Consider the following 27,229-nt stretch of genomic DNA (forward strand, 5'->3'; position numbering starts at 1 on the left):
GAACTGAGTGACAGGTTCTTGTATTTCAATTTGAATAAGTCAAATATTTGAGGAATTGAGGAGTGATGAGGTAGCACTGATTTCTGGTAGCATCTCTGAGAAAATATCTTCCATTTTGCCAGGTAGGTTTGTCTTGTTGATTCTTTCTGCTATTTATTAGAACTTCCCTAACTTGACGAGAGCATGCCTGTTTTGTCATGGACATCCACTCACCATGCTGAGAGATGCAGGGATACCGGATTCAGGTGTAGGCTGTATCTTTGGCTCTGAGACTGCAAATTTGCAGGTGGTTAGCAATAAGAGAAGCGATATCTTGCTATTTCCTGCTACAAAGTGAATACCTGATTTTTGGTTTTAAGGGATTCCATCTCTTGGATAAATTTTTCAGTTAATTCCTTCATCTTCTCGTTATAATTCATGTCCTTGAGTCGTAGCTGGTACTCATTTTCCATCTTCAGCTCCTCCACACGAGTCTTCAGTTCTAGCATAACTTGAGTCTGCCATGAAAAAGCCAACAAGATTGCTAAGAGAGGGGTTATTTATTAGTAACTACAATTCCTTGAGGGTATTGCCTCTGCATATTCACACTTCTGCAAACAGCACTATGGCACTGAGTTTCCAGAACATTTTTAAATGTTTTGCCCATTGGGAGGTGAATGTACCACTGAAACAGGAGAAATCTTAATTTTGAACCTTGACCTCATGAGATGGTAAATAGAAATCCTGCTTCTGCCCTCTCCACTCAAACTGCTCTCAAAGTCTATAATGAGTTGGCCAAGGCATAGGACCCCCTACTCTGCACCCTCACTGCTATACACTACTCTTTGCATATCAATATTGGTAGCAGTTGGGGTGTAGCCTCTCCTTCTGAATTATACTGTGGCCAGTCTACTCAGCTACAGTGTAGTACAGACAGAGCTGGTCACAACATTCTGCAAATGTAGGTCATAATGTCTAGACTGGGAGTCTGAGGAGAGAGTGTAGGATTTGTATTCTTAACTTGTTAATACCTTCTCTTCCATATCGGTTTTTGTGATCAGCACCTCTTCAGCATATCCCACTTCCTTCTCCCGTTTCAGACCCCGTCCTTCCTTATCATACACTTTCCAGATAAGCAGGCAGCCATCCTCTGAGACGGTCAGCAGAAATTGGTCATCACATGTTATGGACATCTAAGGAGGGAAGAGACAGCAGAATAAAGAGTAGAAACGATATAGGGTAGGGGAGAGATATAGTTTGTGTCTACACTAGATTTTTTTCTCTAAGAGTTCCTATCATTATTATGATCAGTGAAGTTGTGGTGAGAATGCTAATGTAGCCGAGCTACCAGCTTTTTAACCATCAAGTCTAGACAACAGGATAGCTATAACACAGATTGGCAGTTACAATTTCTCTCTTGCAGTTTGTCCAAGCAGTGTGCCCTGGGCATGTCAGTTTGGACGGGGAAGATGTGCCATTCTCACTGCCCTTTTCAAAGCAGGAAAGGTGGTTTCGTTAGGTTCTACTAAAAACTTAAATATCCACTGGCGATGCTCAGAAGAGATTTTCCAATCCCTTATAACTTTTTATTTTCTTCACCCCAGCCAAACCTAAATAGGAGACTCTTCCACAGAGAGGATGTGCCATATGCCAAGTTAGGAATTTTTTGTTCAGCCATATTTGAGCACAATTCTTTTTTCTTTTATATGCTGGGAAGGTATTTTTTCATTCTCTCCCATAACTCAGATACAGGCAAGTGTATTCTCCTGAAATTTGCTGAAACAATCCTCCAAAGGGCACAGATAGTTTCAGCCTTCCAAAGATCCCTTGTTCAATATTTCAAAGTTCCTTCTTCTGATCCTGTTTCTAGTCCAAACTGATTTATGTGTTTCTCTAGTGGGGTGCTGCAGGATTTAACCCTTATCTACCTTTCAGCCAACAATACCTTAACCAACAAAACCAAGGAGATTTAACATTCATAAAAATTAAAACAAATAATTCTAACATTTTTCACATACAATATGTAGCCTTAACACTAGCAGATGCTATAGAGTAGAAGAAAACAGAGATAAACAAAGAGCAGGGGAGTCCAAATGACTCATATGTTGGTTGGAAAAGAAAAAACTCCTTACCTTGGTAACAGGGCCAGCATGGGCCTGATACTCATTGAACTCCTTGTGCACAGGCAGTGGGTACTTCATAGATCGGATGGTCCCCATTGAAGTGCCTGTGAACACCATGCGCCCAGAATGAGACACAACTATTGCAGTATAAGTAACATCAAAAGTAGGCACTTCACGCAGGATCTAAAAAAAAAAAGAAAAGAAAAGCAGCACAGACTAAGCTCTATAATACTGCCTACGTAACAGTGTATGAGCAGCTGTCACACCATTTGACTTACAGAAAATGACAAAATAATGAGAAAAATCTGCCTAGAGGAACAGAGCCATGAGCAATAATTAGTATTAGGGTGTAACGAATTCCCCCTGGGTGCTGCCTGGAACTGGGGTACCACTGAGCCCCTCAACCCACCAGCCTGGGCTCCCACTCACGCTGTAATGCTGTGACAAGCTGCAGACACACTCCCAATCTCACACTTTCACAAGCACACAGGTAGGGACACACCCAGCTGTAATAACATGCAGACAAGCTTTCTGACCAGCACCTGCATGGGAAGGCTATACAGTGCGCTGTACAGAGAACTGTACAGTGTAAGCTCATAAAATCCACCCGCTCCCTCAATGTGGAGAAAGAGATGCAACAGTTTTCTGCACCAAGTATGATTTCCACACACTAGTTTTAGATAAAACAAAAACTACTATTATTAACTACAATAGATAGATTTTAGTTAATTATAAGAGATAGCAAACAGTTCAAAGCAGATTATTTAACTAAACAAAAACACAATCTAAGCTTAATATACTAAAGAGATTAGGGTGAGAATTTGCTACTCATGTCCAAATGATGATTAGGGCCCTACCAAATTCAAGGCCATGAAAAACATGTCACAGACCGTGAAATCTGGTCTTGTGTGATTTTACCCTATACTACAAGCGTTTCTCAAATTGGGGGTCCTGACCCAGAAGAGTTGCAAGGAGGGTTGCAAGGTTATTTTAGGGGGGTTGTGGTATTGCCACCCTTACTTCTGTGCTGCTGCCTTCAGAGCTGGTTGGCTGGAAAGTGGCAGCTGCTGACTGAGGGCCCAGCTCTGCAGGCAGCAGTGGAGAAGTAAGGATGGCAATACCATATCCTGCCATCCTTACCTTTGCACTGCTGCTGGAGGCGGCTCTGCCACTTTCCAGCTGTCCAGCTCTGAAGGCAGCGCCGCTACCAGTGCACAAATAAGGGTAGCAATACCGTAACCCCCCCCTACAACAACCTTGTCACCCCACCCACAACTCCTTTTTGGGTCAGGACCCCTACAATTTCAACACCATGAAATTTCAGATTTAAATATCGGAAACAATGAAATGTGCAGTTTTTAAAATTCTATGACCGTGAAATTGACGAAAATAGACCATGAATTTGGTAGTTGATGATTTAAGCCGGTTGCAGAGCTTCTTAAAGGGCAAACTGCACTTGCTTGCAGCTTAAAACCCCAGGTATTCCTTTCACAGGCTAGAAATCCCTCTAGCCTGGGTTCAGCCCTTCCCCCAGTTCAGTCCTTCTTCCTCAGGTGTTTTCAGGAGTCTCCTTGGGCGGGGAAACAGTGAAGAACCATGATGATGTCACTCCCCTGCCTTAAAATAGCTTTTGCATATGGCAGGAACCCTTTGTCTCCAGGCTTACTTTCCATGCCTTTCAGTGGAAAAACACTGGTATTCCAAGATGGAGTTCAGTACCAGGTGACTTGATCACATGTCCCTGTAGGGCAGGGGCGGGCAAACTTTTTGGCCTGAGGGTCGCATCGGGTTTTGGAAATTGTATGGAGGGCCAGTTAGGGGAGGCTGTGCCTTCCCAAAGAGCCAGGCGTTGCCCGGCCCCTGCCCCCTATCTGACCCACCCCCTGCTTCTTGCCCCGACAGCACCACTCCCGGGACTCCTGCCCCATCCAACCTCCCCTGTTCCCTGACAGCCCCCGGGACCATTGCCCCATGCATCCCCCCACTCCCTGTCCCCTGACCACCCTGAACCCCTGCCTGCCCCCTGCCACCCCATCCAACCCCCCCTCTCCTTCCTGCCCCTCTGGTATCCCTGCCCCATCCAACCACCCCTTCTCCCTGACTGCCCCCAGAACCCCTGCCCCTGACAGCCCCCTGCCGCCCCATCCAGCCCCCCCCCCCCGACTGCTCCCCTGGGACTCCTGCCCCTATTCAACCCCCCTGTTCCCCACCCTCTGACTGCCCCAACCCCTATCCACACCCCTGCCCCCTGACCAGCTCCCCAAACTCTCCTGCCCTCTATCCAACCGCCCCCGCTCCCTTACCGTGCTGCCTGAAGCACCGGTGGCTGGCGGCGCTACAGCCACGCTGCCCAGAGCACCAGGACAGGCAGCCACGCCACCTGGCTGGAACCAGCCATGCCACCACGCAGTACAGAGCACCGGGTGAGGCCCCGGCTCTGCAGCTGCGCTGCCCCAGGAGCTGGCAGCCCCGCTGCCCAGAGCATTGCGCCGGTGGCGCAGTGTGCTGAGGCTGCAGGGGAGGTGGAACAGCAGGGGAGGGACCGAGGATCCATTGTACCGGGGTCTCGGGCCTGCGAAGGAGTTGGCGCAGGTACCTCCATACCCCCAGGGGGAGGATGACTGATGGTGGCCTCCGGTACTCAGGGCTCTGAACGTGCTGAGCGGGAGGCCGCCGGTGGGGCCCCTTGGGCTTCGTGATATGCTCACGGGGTCCAGAAAGACCAGTGTGCAGGATCCTGTCTAGGGTCTTCAGCCCCATCCTGCCAATGGCCTAGGTCGTCCGCTGCCTGACCTGGAGCGGGATAGGCTGAGCGGGAGGTGCCATCAGACTGTGAAGAGCGTGAGGCGGATCATGAGGGCCAGGGCGGTGTGGAGCGTGTCTGCGTTGACTCCGCTGGGAACGGTGCCGAGCAGTGCCGGCCCACAGGTGTGCGGTCTCTGCGCGGTGCCGGGGAGCAGTACCAGGATCGAGAACGGTGCCGATCCAGACCTGGATCGCGATGAAGACAGTCTGTGGGAGCAGTACCAGGAGCGGCCTCTTGAGCAGGATCGGTGCTCAGACTGGTGCTGGGATCTGCGTCAGGAGTCCGAACAGTACCGAGATGTGGGGTGGTGTCAAGAGGTGGAACGGTACCGGGAGGAAGATCTGGGCCACGAGTACGCCCGGTGCCATGATAGAGAATGGTGCCGAGACTGCGAGCGGCGCCGGGACCTGCTCCTAGATCGGGAGCGGTGCCGAGAGTCCACGCTCGGAGATGGAGGACGTAATAGGGTTGGCTTGCCCCTAGACTGCACCGTGCAGTTGGAGTGCAGTGCCACAGTCTGAGACGGTGCCGGTTCTGTGAGGGCAATGAGGTCCCTTGTTGTTGCAAACGACTCCGGCGTAGACGGAAGACAGGGCGCAACCACAGTATGGGTCGGGGAGCCAGTTCTCACCAGACTCAACGGCCCTTCTGCCGGTGCCGGAGTCAACGGTGCTGATGTCGGCGCCTGTATCCTCGGTCACTCCGGTCCCAGACACGAATCCGAGGTTGGCAAGGGGGGCGCCGGTGCCTGCTGTTGTGAGGCAGTCCCCTCTGGTTTATGAGGTCTCTTCTGACCCGGAGACAGGGATTGGCACCAAGGAGCTTGCAGCGGACGTGGTGCAGTGGGACTTTATCTGCCTCTCCTCACGGTCGCCGCCGGAGCACTGTGCACTGAGGCACTCGGTGCCGGAACTTGGCGTGCCAAAGGAGTATCCGGGCTGAGGGCCGCCTCCATGAGCCTAAAGTCCCGCTCCTTTTTGGCTTGAGGACGGAAAGCCTTGCAGATCTTACACTTATTGGTCTGGTGAGACTTTTTAAACAAGAGTTGTGAGGATCCCCCATTGGCATAAGCTTAGAACAGGTTGAGCACAGTTTAAACCCCGGAGCCTTGGGCATGAGCCTGGGCGGCATGCCGGGGAGAAGAGGGGGGGAGAAACCCCCTTCCAGCCTGCTAACTTCACTTATAAACTACTCTAGAACTATGAACTACTTAAATACACTAAAACTATAACTACAACAATATCTAACTGGGAAACAAGAGCTAGGGAGAGTGGAGGACAGCAATGCTGCGCTCCACAGTTCCAACGACCATCACGGGTGGTAAGAAGGAACTGAGGGGGCACTGGGTCGGCTGGGGTATATATCCAGCACCATGAAGGCGCCACTCCAGGGGGCTCCGCAGCCGACCCACCGGGTGTTGCTAGGGTAAAAATTCTCTGACGATAGTGCAGGTGGTGCGCACAAACCTAACTGGAATCGATATGAGCAAGCACTCAAAGAAGAACCTATCTTGCATAAAATACATCATAGTTATGCCATAATCATATCATAACAATATATTTATGAAGAATATGGGATGTAGTGTCACATAGGTTGTCATAAATATCAAGAAAAGGGTAACAACCTTTATGTATGCAGTAATATGAAATCCCTCTTGCCCAAACGTACAAAATCATTTACCTGTAAGGGATTAATCAGTTCAATTAACCTAGTTGGCACCTAACCAGAAAAACCAATGGAGAAAAAAATACTTTCAAATCTAGGTGGGCGGAAAGGCTTGGCTTGTGCTCTTTTGTGTATTCCCTCTTAAAATAAAAACAAAATAAAACAACCCAAGCAGGTAATCCAGCTTCTACTAAAATAATACATCTAAAATTACAAAAATTGTAATAGCAAAAAAATGTGTTAAATTAACTTTTGTTTTAGCTTGTAAATTTGCCCTGTGCTAAAAGAAAGGTTTATTCCTGTTTTGTAACTTTGAAGTTAAGCCTAGAGGAAAATCCTCTGTGTTCTAAGTCTTATTACCCCGTAAAATTACCTTCCATCCTAATTTTACAGAGGTGCTTTTTACTTTTTTTTTTTTAAATATAATAAAGTTCTTCTTTTAAGAACCTGATGGGTTTTTAGGACACTAAAAACCAAAGGGTCTGGTCTGTGCTTACCTTGTTAACCTATTTGGTTGGTATATTATTCTCAAGCCTCCCCAGAAAAGGGGGTGAAGGGGCTTGGGGGGATATTTTGCGGGGGATAAGGCTCCAAGTGGCCCCTCCCTAAATGTTTGTTTAAATCACTTGGTGGTGGCAGCAATACCATCCACGAACAAGAAAAATGTGTGCCTTGACCTAACTTTTTAACCTAAGCTGGTAAAATATAAGCTTAGGGGGTCTTTCATGTGGGTCTCCACATCTGTACCCCAAAGCAGGGCTGGCGCAACTCATTAGGCGACCTAGGCGGTCGCCTAGGGCACTTACATTTGGGGAGCGGTGACCATGGCAGCCGGATCTTCGGCCGCCCTGATTGTTGGCATTTTGGGGGCGGGACCTTCCGCCGCCTCTGTTGGGAGCGGTATTTTGGGGGCGGGACCTTCCGCCGCCTAGTGCGGCAAAAAAGCTGACGGCGCTCGTGCCCTAAAGTTCAAAGTGGGGAGGGAATCCTGACATGGTGGCAATGTGGTGCGATCATTTTAAATTGTAAGCACAGACCTCAGAATTTTAAAAACATTTTTCTTTTGGATGATTGAAAACCAGGGAGGATGTTTTTTTTAAAAAGGACTTTTTTTTTTTAAGCTGAGAGCAGCTGGAGTTTTTTTTTCTTTGCCTGAAGGCAGAGTAGTTAAGTTCCTGCAAGGGAATTCACAAGCTGTTTTTTTTCTTTTCTTTCTAGCTCTTGGGTTAGGCTAGGTTAAGCGCAGAAAGGCTAGAATAACAACAACAACAAAAGTCCAAAAAAACCCCTAAATTAGCCAAAAATTGAAAGCTGAGAAAAGAAAAATCATAAAAAACAAATGGCCTTAAAGCCCTTGAAGTTGAACGTGTAGGAAAGAAAGGAGGCAAAATGCTTGAAGGCAGAGGCAGCCAGGAAGGAGGCTGCCCATAAAAAAAGTCCTGAAGTTAAAAAACAAAACAAAAAATACAGGCCCAGATTAAGGCCCAAATTTTGGCCCAAAAGCATAAATCATCAGCAGCTGGCTCCACTTCCCCAAAAATCAACAAATGGAAGCAACTATATCCACAGTATAGTAAATCCAGTAATATTGTTAAATATTTCATCACCTTTAAAAGACTGTGCGGCCTTCATGCAATTCCTAAAAATCACAAAATAATCACATTGGTAGCAAAATTAACTGAAAAAGCTCCGAACATATTCAACAAAATGCCTATTAAGAATGCTTCTAACTATGGTAAATTTAAAAATTTGGTTTTAAAACAATTTAAAATTACACCTAAAACTTACAAAGTAAAATTTAAAGCCCTTAAAAGAGGGGCTGGACTAAGTAATGTGGTTTATGTAAACCAAATCAAGAATCTGTTAGATAAATGGGTAAAAAAAAAAAAAAAAAAAAAAAAAAGGGGTGTAACTAGCTTTAAAAAAAAGTTTAATTTGGTTGTACAGAAGCAGTTCCTAACTATAACCAATAATAATGTAAAATAGTGCTTATGAAATAAAAAAATAAACTCAGCAAAAAGTCTTGCTTCTTATGCTAATTAATACAGGCAGTCCCAAACCGCCAAAAAGGCGGGCAAATCAAAACAAAACGGGTGAAGGTAGCAGTGAAAAAAAAAAAAACAAAAACCCTGGCTGCAATTTGGGCGAATACCAAAAGAAACATCCCAAAACCACTCTAACACTGGGGGCAGCCCAAGGCCCCACCTACACCCCCCAAAAAACCCCAAACACCTTACCCCCCCCACACCATTGTCCAGCAACCCATCTCACCCCATTGACCAGTCAGCTGGGCGATGTTTTAAATGTAACAAGCTGGGGCGTGTAAAGGCCAGCTGCCCCCAAAACCCCAACAAATTACAGTTCATTGCACTGGGGTCACACCAAAAGTCAGGCCCAAATGCCTCCCAAATACCTTCAAAGCGAAGAAAAACTGTAACTGAGCGGGAAAAAGGTTATCACATGAAGGAACACTAAAGCACAGGTGTCAGCTATCAACCAATCCTTAGTGAACCCCAAATTCATCAACCCAGAGGCCCAAGTAACAATTCAACCATTCCAGTCAAACTCTTGACTTGCCTACAGCCAAGTTGCCTGTCCAGTACAAGGGCTGGTCAGAAACGTAAACTTTTGCAGTCTATAATAATTATCCCATTCCCATGCTGCTGGGGGAAAACTTGGCCCACCATGTAAAGCTAGCCAAGAGGGTGAAAATGGTCACCCGCAGCCAAGCTAAGCAAGCCTTCACACCTAGCTCTGTTCCTAAGCCTTCTAAAAGGGCCCAGTCTGTGTTACCAAAAACCCAGATTAAGGTGGTAAAACCAAACCCTATGCCAACGTCTGCGACAGCAGTAGTGAATCCAGTCCCAAAGACCCAACCAAAACCAGTCCCAAAACCAAAATGGGTGAAGCAACCAGCACCAAAACCATTGCCAGCACTGAATCCAGCACTTGCAACCCCAACTATAACTCCAACACCAAAGGGCACCACTAAGCCCGCACTAGCAGCAGCAGCTAAACCTGCGCAAGAGGCTCAGACGGAGCCTAAAACACAACATAGTGCACCAGCAAAAAGCGGTTCACAGTCAACAAAAACAGCCCTGCAACCTACATTGCTTCCAAAGAAACCAAGCTGAAGGCCACAATCCAGTAAAAAACCAATGCCTCCAGCATCAAAAGAACAGTTCCAGGCCAAGCAGAAAGCACATTAAAGCCTACAGAAAGTTTGGATGGCGGCACAAAGCAACCCACCGCCTCTCAGCTCGTCTAATCAATCCCGGGTTGTTGTAAAAAACCCACACCTTTTATACAAGAAAACTTGTGGCCATGCTGGGGTAAACAGGACGAAAGACAGTTTGGGGAAGTCCTTCCACTGGAAGGGAATGGGCAAGAACGTTTCTACTTATGTCCAGTCTTGTAAGGTGTGCCCCCCCCCCCAAAAAAAACCCCACACACCACACACACACACACCACACCAGGTCAAAGCCTCTCTCCAGCCACTCCCCATAATTAAGGTTCCATTTCAGCAAGTAGCTGTAAATATTCTGGGTCCTTTTCAAAAACAAAACAAAAAACAAAAAAAACCCCACACAACCCAACAAAAAGCAGTACATACTAATTTTCATAAATTTTGCCACCTGATGATCAAAAGCCATAGTTCTAAGCAACACCAGGGCTAAAAGTGTGTGCCAGGCATTAACAAACATTTTTGCCAGGGTAGATTAGCACTCTGACATCCTTACAGATTCAGGAACTAATTTCCTGGCAGGAACCATAAAAAGCCTTTGAAAAGCTCATGGGGCAAACCACTTGGTTGCCACCCCTTACCACCATCAAACAAATGGTCTGGTAAAAAAGTTTTATAAAACTTTGGGGGCCATAATACATAAATTCGTAAATAAGCACTTCAATAATTAAAACCTAGTGTTGCTCTTTGCCTACAGGGCTGTACCACATCCCAGTTTAGGGTTTTCACCATTTAAACTTGTGTATGGCCGCAAGGTTCAGGGGCCATTACAGTTGGTAAAGCAGCAATGGGAAGGGTTTACGCCTTCTCCAAAAACTAACCTACAAAACACCCTACAAAACTTTTTAGCCCTTGCTTAAAAAAGCCTAAAAAATACTCAAAAAAAGCAAAGGGCTTGGAATAATAAACATGCCAAAAAGCGTTCCGTCAAAGTAAAAAAAACCAGGTCATGGTCTTAAAAGCGTTCCAGGCGCATAAAATAAAAGCATCATGAAAAGGGCCATTCATGGTCCAAAAGCGCCTAAAAGCTGTTTACTATCTCATAGCATCTCCCACCTCAAACATAAAGCCTAAAGTATACCATGTTAATTCTCTAAAGCCCTTTTAGTCCAAAAAATTAAAGGTTTGTCAGTTTACAGTCCAGAAAAAAAAAATGCTAAGTGGCCTAAAGGTGTCTACTACAAAAAAAAAAAGTAACGGTGGCGTAAAAAAAGTAAACCTCTCAATAACCCTCAAATGTATGCAGCAACAGCAAATCAAAAAGAGGTGCACTAGCTTCGCACCAATGTTCTCAGCCACCCCAAAATAAAACAAATGGGCATACCACTCCATTAACACAGGTAATGCTCACCCAATTAAAGCCCAACTTTATCGGTTGGTGCCTCAAGCCAAAACTGCTATAAAACAAAAAATCCAAAACATGTTACAAATGGGGGTAATCCGCCCCTCTAAAAGTGCATAGGTTTCTCCAGTGGTTTTGGTTCCCAAACCAAATAAAAAAAAATATATGCTTTTGTGTAAACTACCGTAAGCTAAATGCTGTAACTCGCCCACACAACTATCCAATGCCATGCACAAATAAGCTATTAAAAAAACTAAAATGTGCCTAGTTCATCTCTACCTTAAACTTAACCAAGGGGTACCGACAAGTACTGCTAAATAAAACCACCAAAAAAAGGTCAGCCTTCATCACCAATGTAGGGCTACATAAATTTAATGTGCTCCCTTTTGGGCTGCAAAATGCACCCATCACTTTCCAAAAACTTGTAAATAGTCTCCTAGCAACATTTAAAAAATCTGCAGCCGCCTACCTTAATAATGTGGCCATCTTTTCTAATTTGTGAGCAAAACACCTAAAGCATCTACAAAAGGTCTTCAAGCACACAAAAAAAGGCAAAACTAACTGTTAAAACTAAAAAGTATCAAATAGGCTGTAGACGTGCAGACTCACCCCTGCGGCGCCTCCTGCTGGTCTCTTCTGGGAATTAGCTCATCCCAGCTCCGGAGCGCCCTCTGCAGGCCAGTGATCCACCTTACCGCTGGCCCCCCATGTCCCTCCCAGGACCCTGGTGCCCCTTTCTCCAGGTTGCTGCCCCCCTGGCAGTACCCTCACACTCTGGGTCTCCCCTCCCAAGGGAACCCCCACCCAGTAATCCCACCTCATCTCAGCGTAAGGCTACTGCCAATCACCCTCTAGCCCCACTCCCTGGGGCAGACTGCAATATACGCCACTCATCACAGGCGAGGTTGGGTTTGGACCTGCTGTCTTTGCCTACCCCTGGGCTGCCCTCTGCAACCCCCAATACCTTTTAGCCCAATGCTAGGCCGCAGCCTGGGACTTTCCAGGCTGGAGCTCCCCAGCTCCTCTGCCTTTCCCCAGCCCTGCTCCACTCAGATACCCTGTCTCTAGCTTCCTGTAACCAGGCCCTTCTCTCTCTCAATGCAGGGAGAGACTGTCTCTGGCTCAAAACCTTTAATAGGGACCAGCTGGGCCTGATTGGGGCCTGGCCCAGCTGTGGCTACTTCCCCAATCAGCCTAGCTTTTCCCTGCCACAGCCCTCTTCCTGGCTGTTTTAAGCCCTTCAGGGCAGGAGCAGGTGTCCAAACCCCAACATAGGCCTAAACAAAGTAGCTTACCTTAAACGCCAGGTGGGTCACTGTAAGAGGTCGGACTCACCCCTGCAGCACTTCCTGCTGGTCGTCCAGGGAATTAGCTCACCAGCCTCTGGAACGCCCTCTGCAGGCCGGTGATCCGCCCTGTCGTCTGCACTGGCCCCATGTCCCTCCCAGGACCCCGGTGCCCCTTGCTCTGGGTGCTGCCCCCTGGCAATACCCACACACACTGGTCTCCCCTCCCAGGGGAACCCCCACCCACTAACCCCACCTCACGATAAGGCCACTGCCAGTCACCAACTAGCCCCCACTCTCTGGGGCAGACTGCAGTATAGGCCACTCATCATCGGCAAGGGGGGTTTGGACCTGCTGCCTAGTCCTGGGCTGCCCTCTGCAACCCCCAGTACCCCTTAGCCTTCTCCTAGGCTGCAGCCGCAGCTAGTCTGTGTCTAGCTCCCTGCAGCCGGGCCCATCTCTCTCTGATAGCAGAGAGAGAGATTGTTGGGCTCCTGGCTCCCGGCCTCTTTATACAGGCCATCTGGGCTCTGATTAGGGTGTGGCCCAGCTGCAGCTACTTCCCCAATCAGCCCAGTAGCTGCTTCTTCCTGCAACAGCCTTCTGCAAGGCTATTCCAAACCCCTCAGGGCAGGAGCAGGTGTCCACCCCGCTACAGTCACAAAACTATCAACCCCCTACCGGCCAAAGTAAATGCTATCCAAAAGTGGCCTGTCCCAAAGTCAAAAAAATAGGTCCAATCCTTATTAGGCTTGGCCAAATATTACAGGCAATTTGTACTGCACTACAGCCAGATTGCTGCCCCACTGACAAACCTAACCAAAAAAAAAAAAAAAACAGCCAAATGCAGTTCAGTAAACCAAAAAGTGTCAAAAGGCCTTTAACCAGCTTAAAGCGACACTCATGTCTAACCCTTTGCTAAGGGCCCAAACTTTAACAAACCTTTCCTAGTAACCACAAATGCGTCCAAGCATGGTGTAAAAGCAGTTTTAATGCAAAAAAAAAAAAAAAAAAAATGCCATCCTCTCGTGTTTCTCAGCAAAAAAACTGTCTAAAAAAAAAAAAAAAAAAAGCCACTGGTCAATCACCAAAAAAAAAAAAGTTACACCATTGTGTACCCTCTAAAAAAGCTACGTCCATATGTTTGGAAACGGTGTTTCCACCTGCAAACCAACCATGCTGAGCTAAAGTGGCTTCATACTGTCAAAAAAAAATAACAAAAAACTTCTTCGGTAAAGTTTAGCTCGCCAAAATTTTAATTTTAAAATAGAACACATTTCAAAAGCTTCTAACAAAGTGGCTAATGCACTCTCCTGTAAAAATTTCCCAAAATCAACTGGTTAAAATCATCCTTAAAATGTAAAAAATATTATTAGTTTTGATATAATCAGTAGTATATCTAAAGATTCATGTGTCTTATTAACTCTGTTTTCTCCTAAAGCTCCAGAAAAAAATCACAGACAGTATAAAACAGGCTGTCCAACACCATCTGTAATTTGGGGGGCATGTCATAATTATTAAAAATAGGGTAACAACCTTTATGTATCCAGTAATATAAAATCCCTCTTGGCCAAAGGTACAAAATCACTTACCTATAAGGGGTTAATCAGTTCAATTAATCTAGTTGGCACCTAACCAAAAAAATACTTTCAAATTGGGGGTGGGGGTGGGGGTGGTGGAAGGCTTTGTTTGTGCTCTTTTGTGTGTGTTCCCTCTTAAAACAAAAACAAAAAATAACCAAGCAGGTAATACAGCTTCTACTAAAATAATACATCTAAAATTACAAAAATTATAAGTAATAGCAAAAAAATGCATTAAATTAACTTTTGTTTTAGCCTGTAAATTTAGCCTATGCTAAAAAAATGGTTTATTCCTGTTTTGTAACTTTAAAGTTAAGCCTAAAGAAAAAGCCTCTGTGTTTTACGTCTTTTTATTACCCTGTAAAATTACCTTCCATCCTAATTTTACAGAGGTGCTTCTTTTACTTTTTTTTTTTTATAATAAAGTTCTTCTTTTAAAAACCTAATTGGTTTTTAGTGTCCTAAAAACCCAAGGGTCTGGTCTGTGCTCACCTTGTTAACCTATTTGTTTGGTATATTATTCTCAAGTCTCCCCAGAAAATGGGGTGAAGGGGCTTGGGGGAATATTTTGGGGGGGGATAGGGCTCCAAGTGGCCCCTCCCTAAATGTTTGTTTAAATCACTTGGTGGTGGCAGCAATACCATCCAAAAACAAAAAACAAAAAATTGTGCCTTAAAAAAGTTTTTAACCTAAGCTTGTAAAATATAAGCTTAGGGGGTCTTTCATGCAGGTCTCCACATCTGTACCCCAAAGTTCAAAAGTAAAAACCAGATCTTTGTAAAATTTTCAAAAGTGTCTAAGTAACTTTTGAAGATGAGACATAGGTGCTTTTGAAAATTTTAAACACTTGTCACACACATTTAACTGCTTCTGTAAAGAAAAGCTGTGGACAAGGGAAATTGCAATTGATGACATATATTTGAATTTTAGTAAAGCTTTTGATAATGTATCTCAAAGTTAATGTGTCATATGCATTGAAAAATTGCTGGAAGTATCATAAATTGAAATGAAACAGCAACAAATGCCCAGGTATCATGGTGAAGGGCACAGTATAAGAACATAGATAAATAACAACATAACATTTCAGATGGTAGGAGGTGTTGGTGGATGCATATGAGGATAAGGTTCCTTCCTAGTTGCCTAAATTGGAAAATGGGAGGTAGGGTGAGGAAAGCACCAGTGCTTTCCCTGGGTAATGACCGTCCTTTAAGCTGCCTGCCAGGACCTAGCAAAGTCACAGGTATGTATGTTAATTGGCTTACCGAAGAATCCGAAATTTCCTTGAGCGTTTGGTCAGATCCAACAGCAAAGATGATTTTGGCATCAGGAGAGATGGCAACACCGCTGTAGCTGCAGGACTTGAGCACACACTCTGACTCCCTCTTACCCGTCAACAAGCTCCACTCATACACTGCACCATCTGTGCCACAGGAAATCAACTTATTGTCATCTGCACTCCATATGACTGAGCGCACCTGGTAAGAGTGGAAACACACCAATCAGACCCACACTTGGTGACTCTATGAGCCCTGGAAGGGAGCTCGTGTCTTGTTAAATCTGACCATTTTATCTGGTGAACCCCTTCTAGACATGGTTCTGTTTATAGTAATCCCTGTTTTATATGGCACAGCCATGCTTCTAATATAGCTTTTGCTCTTTTTAAACAGCCAAATTAAATTTCTCCTCATTTCTTTTTTTGTGCTAGGTTATTGTTTTTTTTCTTTTGTTTTTGTTTTTTGCTTTAGAAAATGTATAAGAATTACTTATAGAATTAAGCACACTGATAGAAAATGTTAAAATGTTAATCATATTACTGAGCATAAGGGGAGTCCTGTAACATATCTCCAGGTTCTTTCATCTGTTACTCCAATACTATTACCAACCGCTACCCTTCAGAACAACCTGAATACATTATACAAGTTGACTACCAGTGATTGAGCTATTCAGATACATTATACAAGTTGACTACCAGTGACTGAGCTCCTACCTAGTGAGAAGCAATGAACACATCAGTGCACTGAAGATATTTTCACTACAGCAATGAGCTACAGAAATATTAGAATAAATAATACTATAAAAAAGGGTTACTGACCGTAACTGTTGTTCTTCGAGATGTGTTGCTCATGTCCATGCCACATTAGGTGTGTGCATGCCGTGTGCACTGTTGCTGGAGATGTTTCCCTCAGTGGTATCCATTGGGCTGGCTTTAGCACCCCCTGGTGCAGCGCGCTCAGGTGCTGGTATAAGGGACGTCACAGGCCATGCACCCTCTCAGTTCCTTCTTGTTGGTCCACTCCGACAGAGGGGCAGGAGGGTGGGTCATGGAATGGACATGAGCAACACATCTCAAAGAACAACAATTATGGTCAGTAACCATTTTTTCTTTTTCGAGTGCTTGCTCATGTCCATTCCACATAAGATGACTCACAAGCAGTACCTCAGAAGGTGAGATCAGAGTTCATGGACATGCTGGCTGCAACATTGCTCTTCCGAACCTGGCGTCGTCTCTGGCCTGTGGGGTGATGGCATAGTGGGATGCAAAGGTATACACTGATGACCAAGTTGTTGCCCTGCAGTTGTTCTGGACCGGGACTTGTGCAAGGAATGCCGCTGAAGAGACCTGAGCTTTCGTGGAGTGAGCAGTTAGGATGGCCAGAGGTATGACATTCGCCTGCTTGCAGCAAGCCCACAGGCAGTTATCCAGGACAAGTTCCTCTGGACTGATACTGGAAGCCATTTAATCTTTTCTGCTACAAAGAGCTATATGGATTTGTGAAAGGGTTTAGCCCTTTCAATACAGAAGGTGAGGGCATGCCTAACATCTAATGAGTGAAGCTGCTGCTCCTCAGAGTTTTTGTGAGGCCTCGGGAAGAAGACTGGCAGGAAAATAGCCTGGTTGCTATGGAATTGTGAAACCACCTTTGGCAGGAAAGCTGGGTGGGGTGCAGTTGGATCTTGTCCTTGAAGAACACTGTGTATAGTGGTTCTGACATAAGGGCCTTGATTTCAGAAACCCTTCTGGCTGAGGTGATCATCACCAGGAAGACAACTTTCTAAGAGAGGAGAACGCTAGAGGTTCAAAGGGAGGGCCCATGAACCTTGACAGAACCAGGTTTAAGTCACACGGAGGGAGGACCTGAGGATAGAGTCTCTCCAGTACATTGAGAAACTGGACCGCCATCTTGTGAGAGAACACTGACCTGCCATTCACCAGTGGGTGGAAGGCTGAGACTGCTACCAAGTGCACCTTGATAGACACAAGGGCCAGACCTTGCTGCTTTAGATGGAGGAAGTAATTGCTATTAGCCAGGATGGGCAGGGATGGTGTCCCTAGCTTCCGTTTGCCAGAAGCTGGGAATGGGCGACAGAGGATGGATCACTTAATAGTTACCTGTTCTGTTCATTCCTTCTGGGGCACCTGGCATTGGCCACTGTTGGAGGACAGTATACTGGGCTAGATGGACCTTTGGTCTGACCCAGTATGGCCGTTATGTTCTTAAATAGTCCAAGATAATCTGAAGAGACCGGATCGGAGAGAGACCTCTATGTCACACCCAAATTGAGAAGCTCTTCCATTTGTCAAGGTAGGTAGCCCTAGTGGACGGCTTTCTACTACCTATCAAGATCTGGAGAACTAGCTCCTAACAGGCCTGCTCCTCCAGGTTCAGCCATGTAACATCCACACAGTTGGTGAAGAGAGGCGAGGTTTGGGTGAAGCAACCGGCCATTGTCTTTTGAGATCAGGTCCAGACAGAGCGAAAGCAGGAGTGGGATTGCTATTGATAGATCCAGCAGCGTGCCAAACTGGTGTTGATGTGGCCACACTGAGGCTATGAGAATAACTCTCGCCTTGTCCCGCTTGATTTTCAGGAGGACCTTGTGAACCAGAGGGACCGGGGGAAAAGCGTAGAGCAGCAGCCCTGTCCATGGGAGCAGGAAGGCATAGGAGAGAGAGCCCACGCTGTGCCCTCACAGCGAGAAAAACTGGTGGGACTTTCTGTTCTGCTTGGTCATGAACAGGTCCACCTGGGAAGACCCCCAGCTTTGGAAGATGAACCTGATGATTTATGGTGAAGGAACCCCTAGTGGTGAGAGGGAAAGGACCTGCTGAGGCGATCCACCAGTGCATTCTGGGCTCTGGGAAGATGTGATGCCTCAAGGTGGATGGAGTGCTTCGTGCAGAAATCTCATGGATGGCCTCCTGACACAGGGTAGAGGATCAAGCTCCTCCCTGCTTGTTGATATAGAACATGGCCGCAGTATTGTCTGTCAGGACTTGCACCACCTTGCCAGAGATCTGGAGAAGGAACACTTGGCAGGCTAAGCAGACAACACTGAGTTCCCTGATGTTTATGTTCTTCCTGGTGTAGGCCAAGGCCTTTCTGCAATAAGAAGCAGCAGCATAGTAGGACAGCAGAAGCTATGACTTAAGAAGAAGGGAATAATGTCCCATCTAAACCACATCAAAACCATATAGTATTGGATTGTAAGAAGCATTTCTGCCCTAATAGCACCAACAGTGACCAAACAGACAGACAAATCTTAAGATGTGCAAAGAGAACTTCGCAAGAAAACACTCTGTCTGGCAAAACCACTTACCAGCAGTTTTGGTTGAAAAGATACCATTGATTGCTTTTGTCTGTTTTTTAATTTGAAATACTTCCATTTGTTTCCCTATACAGTAACTCCTCACTTAAGTCGTCCCGGTTAGCGTTGTTTTGTTGTTACATTGCTGATCAATTAGAGAACATGCTCGTTTAAAGTTGCGCAGTGCCCGTTATTTGGCAGCCGCCTGCTTTGTCCACTGCTTGCAGGAAGAGCAGCCGGTTGGAGCTAGCTGGTGGGGGCTTGGAACCAGGATGGGCCAGTAGCCCCCTTCTCAGCTCCCCTAAGTTCCCTGTGCAACAGCCCCCCAGCAGGCGATCAACTGCCAGGCAGTTCAGGTGTCCCTCCCCCACGGCCGTGTGCTGCTCCTGCCCTCTGCCTTGGAGCTGCTCCCAGGAGCCTCCTGCTTGCTGGCGGGGGGGGGGGAGGGGGAGAGGGATGCTGATGTCAGGGTGTCCCCCTCTCCCCGCTCTTTTACCTCATTCCACAGAGCAGGGGAGGACACGACAGGGCTCAGGATAGAGGAAGCTTGCTGGCAGTAGCTGCTGTCTCAACTTGCTGATCTACCTAAAAAGGCAGTGTACTTAGAGTGTACTTAGAGTGGGGTCTCTCTCTCTCTCACACACACACACACACACACACACGGTGTGTGGCTCTGTCTCTCTCTGCCATGCTGTGTCTCCTCCCATAATTCATGCTGACTTGTAGAGTATAAGGCTACATTAACAACATGTTAACCCTTGAGGACTCAGCCGAGTGCTAATTCATCATTTAGCAATAAGGCATTCCCTGGGAAATATCTCACCCTCTTCCACCCTCTGACTCCACCACCGCAACCAAGCTTCACAATCATCGTTGCTGTGTACCGTACTAAATTGTTTGTTTAAAACTTCTACTGTGTGTGTATAAATAAAATATAGGCTCATCTGGCAAAAAAATTTCCCTGGAACCTAACCACCCCTTATTTACATTAATTCTTGAGGGGAAATTGGATTCGCTTAACATTGTTTCGCTTAAAGTAGCATTTTCCAGGAACGTAAGTACAACATAACTACTTACTGAATGGGGGAGGCAACGTAGTGACAGATAATGTGAAAAAAGGTGAAGTACTCAATGCTTTTTTTTCCTTGGTCTTCACAGACAAGGTCAGCTCCCAGACTGCTGCACTGGGCAACACAGTATGGGGAGGAGGTGAGCAGCCCTCAGTGGTGAAAGAACAGATTAAGGACTATTTAGAAAAGCTGGACATGTACAAGTCCATGGGTACAGATCTAATGCATCCAAGGGTGCTGGGGGAGTTGGCTGATGTGATTGCAGAGCCATTGGCTATTATCTTTGAAAATTTGTGGCGATCAGGGAAGGTCCCAGACGATTGGAAAAAATCAAACATAGTGCCCATATTTTAAAAAAAGAAGAAAGAGAACCCGGGGAACTACAGACCGGTCAGCCTCACTTCAGTCCCTGGCAAAAATCATGGAGCAGGTCCTCAAGAAATCCATTTTGAAGCACTTGGAGGAGAGGAAGGTGATCAGGAACAGTCAACATGGATTCACCAAGGGCAAGTCATGTCTGACCAACCTGATTGCCTTTTATGATGAGATAACTGGATATGGGGAAAGCGGTGGAAGTGATATATCTTGACTTTAGCAAAGCTTTTGATACGGTCTCCCACAGTATTCTTGCCAGTGAGTTGAAGTATGGATTGGATGAATGGACTATAAAGTGGATAGAAAGCTGGCTAGATTTTCAGGCTCAACGGGTAGTGATCAACAGCTCGATGTCTAGTTGGCAGCCGGTATCAAGCGGAGTGCCCCAGGGGTTGGTCCTGGAGCCGGTTTTGTTCAACATCTTTATTAATGATCTGGATGATGGGATGAATTGCACCCTCAGCAAGTTTGCAGATGACACTAAGCTGGGGGGAGAGGTAGATACGCTGGAGGGTAGGGATAGGGTCCAGAATGACCTAGACAAATTGGAGGATTGGGCCAAAAGAAATCTGATGAGGTTCAACAAGGACAAGTGCAGAATCCTGCACTTAGGAAGGAAGAATCCCATGCACCGCTATAGGCTGGGGATAGACTGGCTAAGGAGCAGTTCTGCAGAAAAGGACCTGGGGATTACAGTGGATGAGAAGCTGGATATGAGTCAACAGTGTGCCCTTGTTGCTAATAAGGCCAACGGCATATTGGGCTGTATTAATAGGAGCATTGCCAGCAGATTGAGGGAAGTGAATATTCCCCTCTATTCGGCACTGGTGAGGCCACACCTGGAGTATTGTGTCCAGTTTTGGTCCCTCCGCTACAGAAGGGATGTGGACAAATTGGAGGGAGTCCAGCAGAGGGCAACGAAAATGATTAGGGGGCTGGGGCACATGACTTACGAGAAGCGATTGAGGGAACTGGGGTTATTTAGTCTGCAGAAGAGAAGAGTGAGCGGGGATTTGATAGCAGCCTTCAACTACCTGAAGGGGGATTCCAAAGAGGATGGAGCTAGGCTGTTCTCAATGGTGGCAGATGACAGAACAAGAAGCAATGGTCTCAAATTGCAGTGCGGGAGGTCTAGGTTGGATATTAGGAAACACTATTTCACTAGGAGGATGGTGAAGCAATGGAATGGGTTACCTAGGGAGGTGGAGCAATCTCCATCCTTAGAGGTTTTTAAGGCCTGGCTTGACAAAGCCCTGGCTGGGATGATTTAATTGGTGTTTGTCCTGCTTTGAGCAGGGGATTGGACTAGATGACCTCCTGAGTTCTCTTCCAACACTAATATTCTATGATTCTAACATTAAGCGAGGAGTTACTATAGTTATCACTGTCTGTTTTTTAGCCTCGTCTACAGTACGAGTTTAGGTCAAATTTAGCAGCGTTAGATCGATTTAACCCTGCATCCGTCCACACGATGAAGCCATTTTTGTCAACTTAAAGGCTCTTAAAATTGATTTCTGTACTCCTCCCCGACGAGGGGATTAGCGCTGAAATCGACCCTGCTGGGTCGAATTTGAGGTAGTGTGTACGCAATTCGATGGTATTGGCCTCCGGGAGCTATCCCAGAGTGCTCCATTGTGACCACTCTGGACAGCACTCTCAACTCAGACGCACTGGCCAGGTAGACAGGAAAAGCCCCGTGAATGTTTGAATTTCATTTCCTGTTTGGCTATCATGGTGAGCTGATCAGCACAGGTGACCATGCAGAGCTCATCAGCACAGGTGACCATGGAGTCCCAAAATTGCAAAAGAGCTCCAGCATGGACCGAACGGGAGGTACTGCATCTGATTGCTATATGGGGAGACGAATCCGTGCTATCCGAACTCAGTTCCAAAAGACGAAATGCCGGAATATTTGAAAAAATCTCCGAGGGCATGAAGGACAGAGGATATGACATGGACCCGCAGCAGTGCCGCGTGAAGCCTACCAAAGTACCAGAGAGGCAAACAGCCGCTCCGGGTCAGAGCCCCAAACATGCCGCTTCTATGATGATCTGCATGCCATTCTAGGGGATGCCCCAACAACTACCCCACCCCTGTGCTTCCCTCCTTCCTCACCCCTCCCGGGCTACCTTGGCAGTTATCCCCCCATTTGTGTGATGAATTAATGAAGAATGAATGAATTTGAAACAACAATGATTTTATTGCCTCTGCATGCGGAGTTCAAAGGGGAGAGGGGAGGGCGGTTGGCTTACAGGGAAGTAAAGTGAACCAAGGGAGCGGGTTTTCATCAAGGAGAAACAAACAGAACTTTCACACCATAGCCTGGCCAATCATGAAACTGGTTTTCAAAGCTTCTCTGATGCACAGCGCACCCTGCTGTGCTCTTCTAACTGCTCTGGTGTCTGGCTGCGCGTAATCAGCAGCCAGGTGTTTTGACTCAACCTCCCACCCCACCATAAACGTCTCCCCAGATATTGTGGAGCACACAGCAAGCAATAATAACGATGGGAATATTAGTTTCGCTGAGGTCTAACCGAGTCAGTAAACTGCGCCAGCGAGCTTTTAAACATCCAAAGGCACATTCTACCACCATTATGCACTTGCTCAGCCTATAGTTGAACGGCTCCTTACTACTGTCCAGGCTTCATGAGCCATTGGAGCAAGGGGTAGGCTGGGGTAGGTGCGACCGCGAGGTGCTGCCGACTGGGAGAGCAGCCTGAGGCAGAAGCCTCCAGCTGGCATGATATTTCAGGCAGGACTGAATCTCCACTAGACGAAACTTAAAGAAGAGAATGACTTGGAGTCATTCCCATTTTTGTCCAGGCGCCCCTGACCAACCTCACCGCGGCCAGCCAGGAGCACCCATGTCTGTCCAGGCGCCCCCGACCAACCTAACCGAGGTCGGCCAGGAGCACTCACGGGACGACGATGACGGCTAGCAGTCGTATTGCACCATCTGCCGTCCACAAGGCAAGGCAAGGGGATGCTACTATGTAGGATTGCAGTACCACGTCTGCCAGCAGCACCCAGGAGACATACGGTGACAGTGAGCTGAGCGGGCTCCATGCTTGCTGTGGTATGTGATCTGCACAGGTAACCCAGGAAAAAAGTCGATAAACGATTTTTTGCCATTGCTTTCACCGAGGGAGGGAGAGAGGGGGGCCTGATGACATATACCCAGAACATCCTGATATCAAGGATGGTACAAAAACATTCCCCAAGGATAACAGGGGAACACACTGACCCCTCCTAAAAGATAAGGTCAGGATGCAGTACGTAATAAAGATGTTGTAATCAAACCAACATGTACAAGGTGATGGGTGATAACTAGCCACGTCAGGGGGCAGTAACTAACTATGTCAGAGTAGCAGTATGTAACTTGTTTGTATCAGGGTATAAAGATGTATCTCAGAGGGAGTGTCTTTGTCTAGCCTAGGGAGGAATGGAAAGTCCCATCTTTCACTGAGCTGGTCCATTGTTACGGGCATACATGTATTAGTGGTACGGTAGAGTCTGCGGGATACTCGTACCACAGGGCCTTAACTGGACCCATTACAGCCTCATTAATGGTAAGGCCACTTTGGAGGGAGCTGCCGCAATAAGGCTGTGGGATGATTCCTTAAAATCCTATCTCCAGACCCAGGTTAGCTGCTATCTGCTTCAGAAGGTCCTGATGGGCCCTGAAGTCATCCTGCAGAAGTGAGTTACTCAGCCTCAAGACAGCCTCCTCTGGGGAGGAGGAGGAGGAGGAAGCTTGCACCAGAGGAGGGGCTCCTTCCTCTTCCTCAATGACATTCATGGTAGCCACATCCTAAACGTCGGACCCAGAGTCAGAGTCCAGTGCCAGCAGGGAAGGGGCGGTAGCCCACTCTCAGAAATCAACAGGTATGATTGATGAGGAGGAGGACTAGGTACCAGGGGAAACCCCTCGGGTTCCAGTATGGACACTGCATAGGCTACTGAACCATTGGCCAGGTGCTGGCGGGGGGACCCGCACCGAGGTCTGGCAGCACTGGGTACTGGTGGTGGCCCTGAGGCTCAACATAGGGTTCCCGAGTGGCCCGATGCAAGTCGCACTCCGCTGCCTTCCCCATGCTTGTCCTTCTTCTGCACTGGTGAGTGCCCTCTGTTGGTGCACTGCTTTTTGTGCTTCTTCTTCAGCACTGGAGATGGTGAACAGTGCTAGGAAGAGCGTGGTGCTGGAGGAGCACTTCGCACCAAGGCCAAAGTGCTTGGTGCAGAATTGGTGCAGCTTGGCTCTGAGGCCAGTCTTAGACTGGCTTCCATTAGGATAGCCTTCAGTCTTATTTCTCTATCCTTTTTTGTGCAGGATCTAAAGTCCCGACAAATGTGGCACTTGTCCCTCATGTGAGTTTCTCACAAGCACTTCAAACGGCTGGAGTGTGGGTCGCTCACAGGCACAGGTTTGCCGCAGGAACCACAATGTTTGAAGCCTGGGGACCGGGATATGCCCAGCTGCTGGGGCAAAAAAAGTCCCTCGACGATAGGGACTATCTATTCACACTAACGCTAACTACAATATCTATATACACTAAAATTATACTTAAAACTAATAAACTATTAATCAGAATCCAAAAACCACTGGGAAGAAGCCTTGCTGAAGCAAGAGAGGTTGTTCCAGCAACAGTCACAGACAGTAAAAAGGAACTGAGAGGGTGAGTGGTTGGTGGTGCCCCTTATACCGGCACATAAGCACGCAGCACCAGAGGTGCTAGAGCCAGCCCAACGGATACCACTGAGGGAAAAATCTTTGGCAATGGTGCACATGGCGCGCACACACCTAACGTGGCATGGACAAGAAGAACCAATCTTTGAATGAAATTTTTGTAAAAATATCCATATTTTCCAGGTCATTAATAAATATTAAGCACTGGCTGTAGAACAGAACCTTGTGGCACCTGCTTCCAGCTTTCTGCCATGATGAAAATTTACCATTTATTTCTTTGTATCTCTGCTTCCTGACTGTTAGTCAATCTCTGATCCATTACAGTACTTTACCTCTCCCCCATGACTACTAAGTTTCCTTCATAGCCCCGATGAGAGACTTTTTGATATAGGCTTTTTGAAACTTCTAATGAATTATATCTACCAGTTCTCCTTTACCCACAGGTATGGTAGGCCTTGCACACTGACCTTCCCATTGTGTCCTTTCAGATTATTAACATTCTCAAAGCTGGTGGTGGAGTAAATATGAATCACGTTTCCATTAACTGCAGCAAAAAGATGACCCCCATTACTGAAGGTGCACTGGAGAGAGAGAGCGAGAGAACACACACAACTATTACTGAATGTATGATGGAAATACAGAAAAAAACCCACAACACCCAGTCTCTTACTGAAGTTGCAATACAGTCACCAGTGTTTGAAGGTCATGCAAGAAGAAACCTCCATGTATGGACATCATTTTTCATGATGCCCCCTCATCTCCTAGGACCCTCTTCTTAGCTACCCTATGGGTCTGATGCCCCTTTCTCCTGCAACTTCCACTTCCACAGTGCTTCTCACCTCTCTGGTGACTCCCAGGTCCCAAGCCCCCATTATGCCCTTTTTCATTCAGGATTCCGTCCTCAGATTCTCATATCTCAACATTCACACTATTGTTCTCCTCTCCGAACTCAACTTCCACATTGCTCCCCACCATGTCATTCACCCCACTTCCCAAGCTCCCCTGATCCCAGCTTCTATGTTGCTCCTCACCTCTCTGCACCCTCTCACAGTGAAGTCCTTAAAAGTACGGATGTCATCAATTAGCAGGTTCATAAGCCGTAGTTTGTCAGAAAACCCAACCAAAACGTAAAGGCCAGTGGGATGAAGAGAAACTGCATATGCTTCTTCCTGGTACTCCTTATACAAGTCCAAAGTGCTGCAAGAATCACCACAGTCAGTAACACAGCCCAAGTCACACACTTACAAACAGCCAGACAGATGTCTAGCCCTGCACTGAGAATTGCTGCAAGACCCCTTGTAGAGATTTAGGGTGATGTGAAACAATCAGCCATGCCACAGTCACACAGGTGATACAGTCAATGAACAGGAATTTGGGCACCTGTCTATGGGGAAAGGTAAGGCAGGTTTGCAGGAGCAGAGACTCACTTGTCCACTGTTACACAATGAGGGAGATGAACGCAGTTCTGGTTGGATATCACACAATAGAAATACATAGTCTGAGCTCCCCTGGCCATGTGAGACAATGAAATCAGTAGAATTGTTTAGTATTTCATATCCCTAAAATGCAGTGTTAGACACGTCCACTTTAATTATTGTACTGTGACGTGCTTAGAGAAAAATTCATCACGAGAATCTTTTCACCATCTGTGTTTAGCCTATGTGTACCTGCAACATTCCTGCCTTTGACTCCCTTGGCTTGATTACTATAATGCAGCTTTGCATGGGGTTACCCTTGAAAACAACTGCAGGCAGGCAGATAGTGCAGAGTGCAGCTGCCTGCTTGCATTAGTAGTAAAAGACAAAAGACATTCACCATATCTATTCTCTACAGGCTGCATGTGCTTCCTGTTTGCTCTGGGTGCAGTTTCAGGTGTGGAGTTAAATGTATGGTGCTTGGGACTGGGCATTCTTGACTTCAGGACTCACTCCCCACATTGGTCTTTCACAGACTACATGCATTAGGGAAGGATAGAAGACTCATGTATTTACTTATGGTTCTGCTTGTGGGGGTGACTGTGCAGATGATGTGGCACTATTTCAGAAAAGGAATTAATTTCATTTGATCTGGTTAATGAGCTGATTAGTCATTCAAATTCACAGAGCTGGTCAGACTAGTACATTATAAGTAATTTATAATAGGAATGACCCCTTCTGGTGCTCATGCAGCCATTGGTGTTATAGATTCATAGATTCTAGGACTGGAAGGGACCTCGAGAGGTCATCGAGTCCAGTCCCCTGCCCTCATGTTCTGCTAATATTTTTTAAACAAGGGATCTCACAAAAATTTTCTTTTCTGCCTGTGAAAATTTTCACTAAATTACATGCAAAAAAATAAGTTAAAAGAACATTTTAAGGTTGCAAAGTCAAGCAATGAAAAAATTAGGAAAAGCCAGAATTAAGATTGCCTGTCCAACCTTAATTTCGCCCTCCTGTGTGTACGCATTATGGTAAAGTCTTTAATTACATTATCACATACTATTTTT

General features: G+C 46.5%; 1 protein-coding gene across 3 annotated transcripts in view; it reads right to left on the reverse strand.

Annotated features, from left to right (window-relative positions):
* CFAP57 (cilia and flagella associated protein 57) overlaps nucleotides 1-27,229 on the reverse strand; it is a 145,402-nt gene that overhangs the window by 47,651 nt on the left and 70,522 nt on the right. For all 3 annotated transcript variants that reach the window (XM_054038478.1, XM_054038479.1, XM_054038480.1), the window contains 6 exons: nucleotides 25,776-25,941; nucleotides 25,212-25,325; nucleotides 15,288-15,500; nucleotides 2,112-2,285; nucleotides 1,011-1,172; nucleotides 342-497 (listed from right to left, as the gene is read on the reverse strand). In XM_054038478.1, the coding sequence (XP_053894453.1) occupies nucleotides 342-497; nucleotides 1,011-1,172; nucleotides 2,112-2,285; nucleotides 15,288-15,500; nucleotides 25,212-25,325; nucleotides 25,776-25,941 (985 nt within the window). The remainder of the gene's footprint in view (nucleotides 1-341; nucleotides 498-1,010; nucleotides 1,173-2,111; nucleotides 2,286-15,287; nucleotides 15,501-25,211; nucleotides 25,326-25,775; nucleotides 25,942-27,229) is intronic.

This window comes from Malaclemys terrapin, chromosome 8, assembly GCF_027887155.1.
Source record: "Malaclemys terrapin pileata isolate rMalTer1 chromosome 8, rMalTer1.hap1, whole genome shotgun sequence".
NCBI classification, from domain to species: domain Eukaryota; kingdom Metazoa; phylum Chordata; order Testudines; family Emydidae; genus Malaclemys; species Malaclemys terrapin.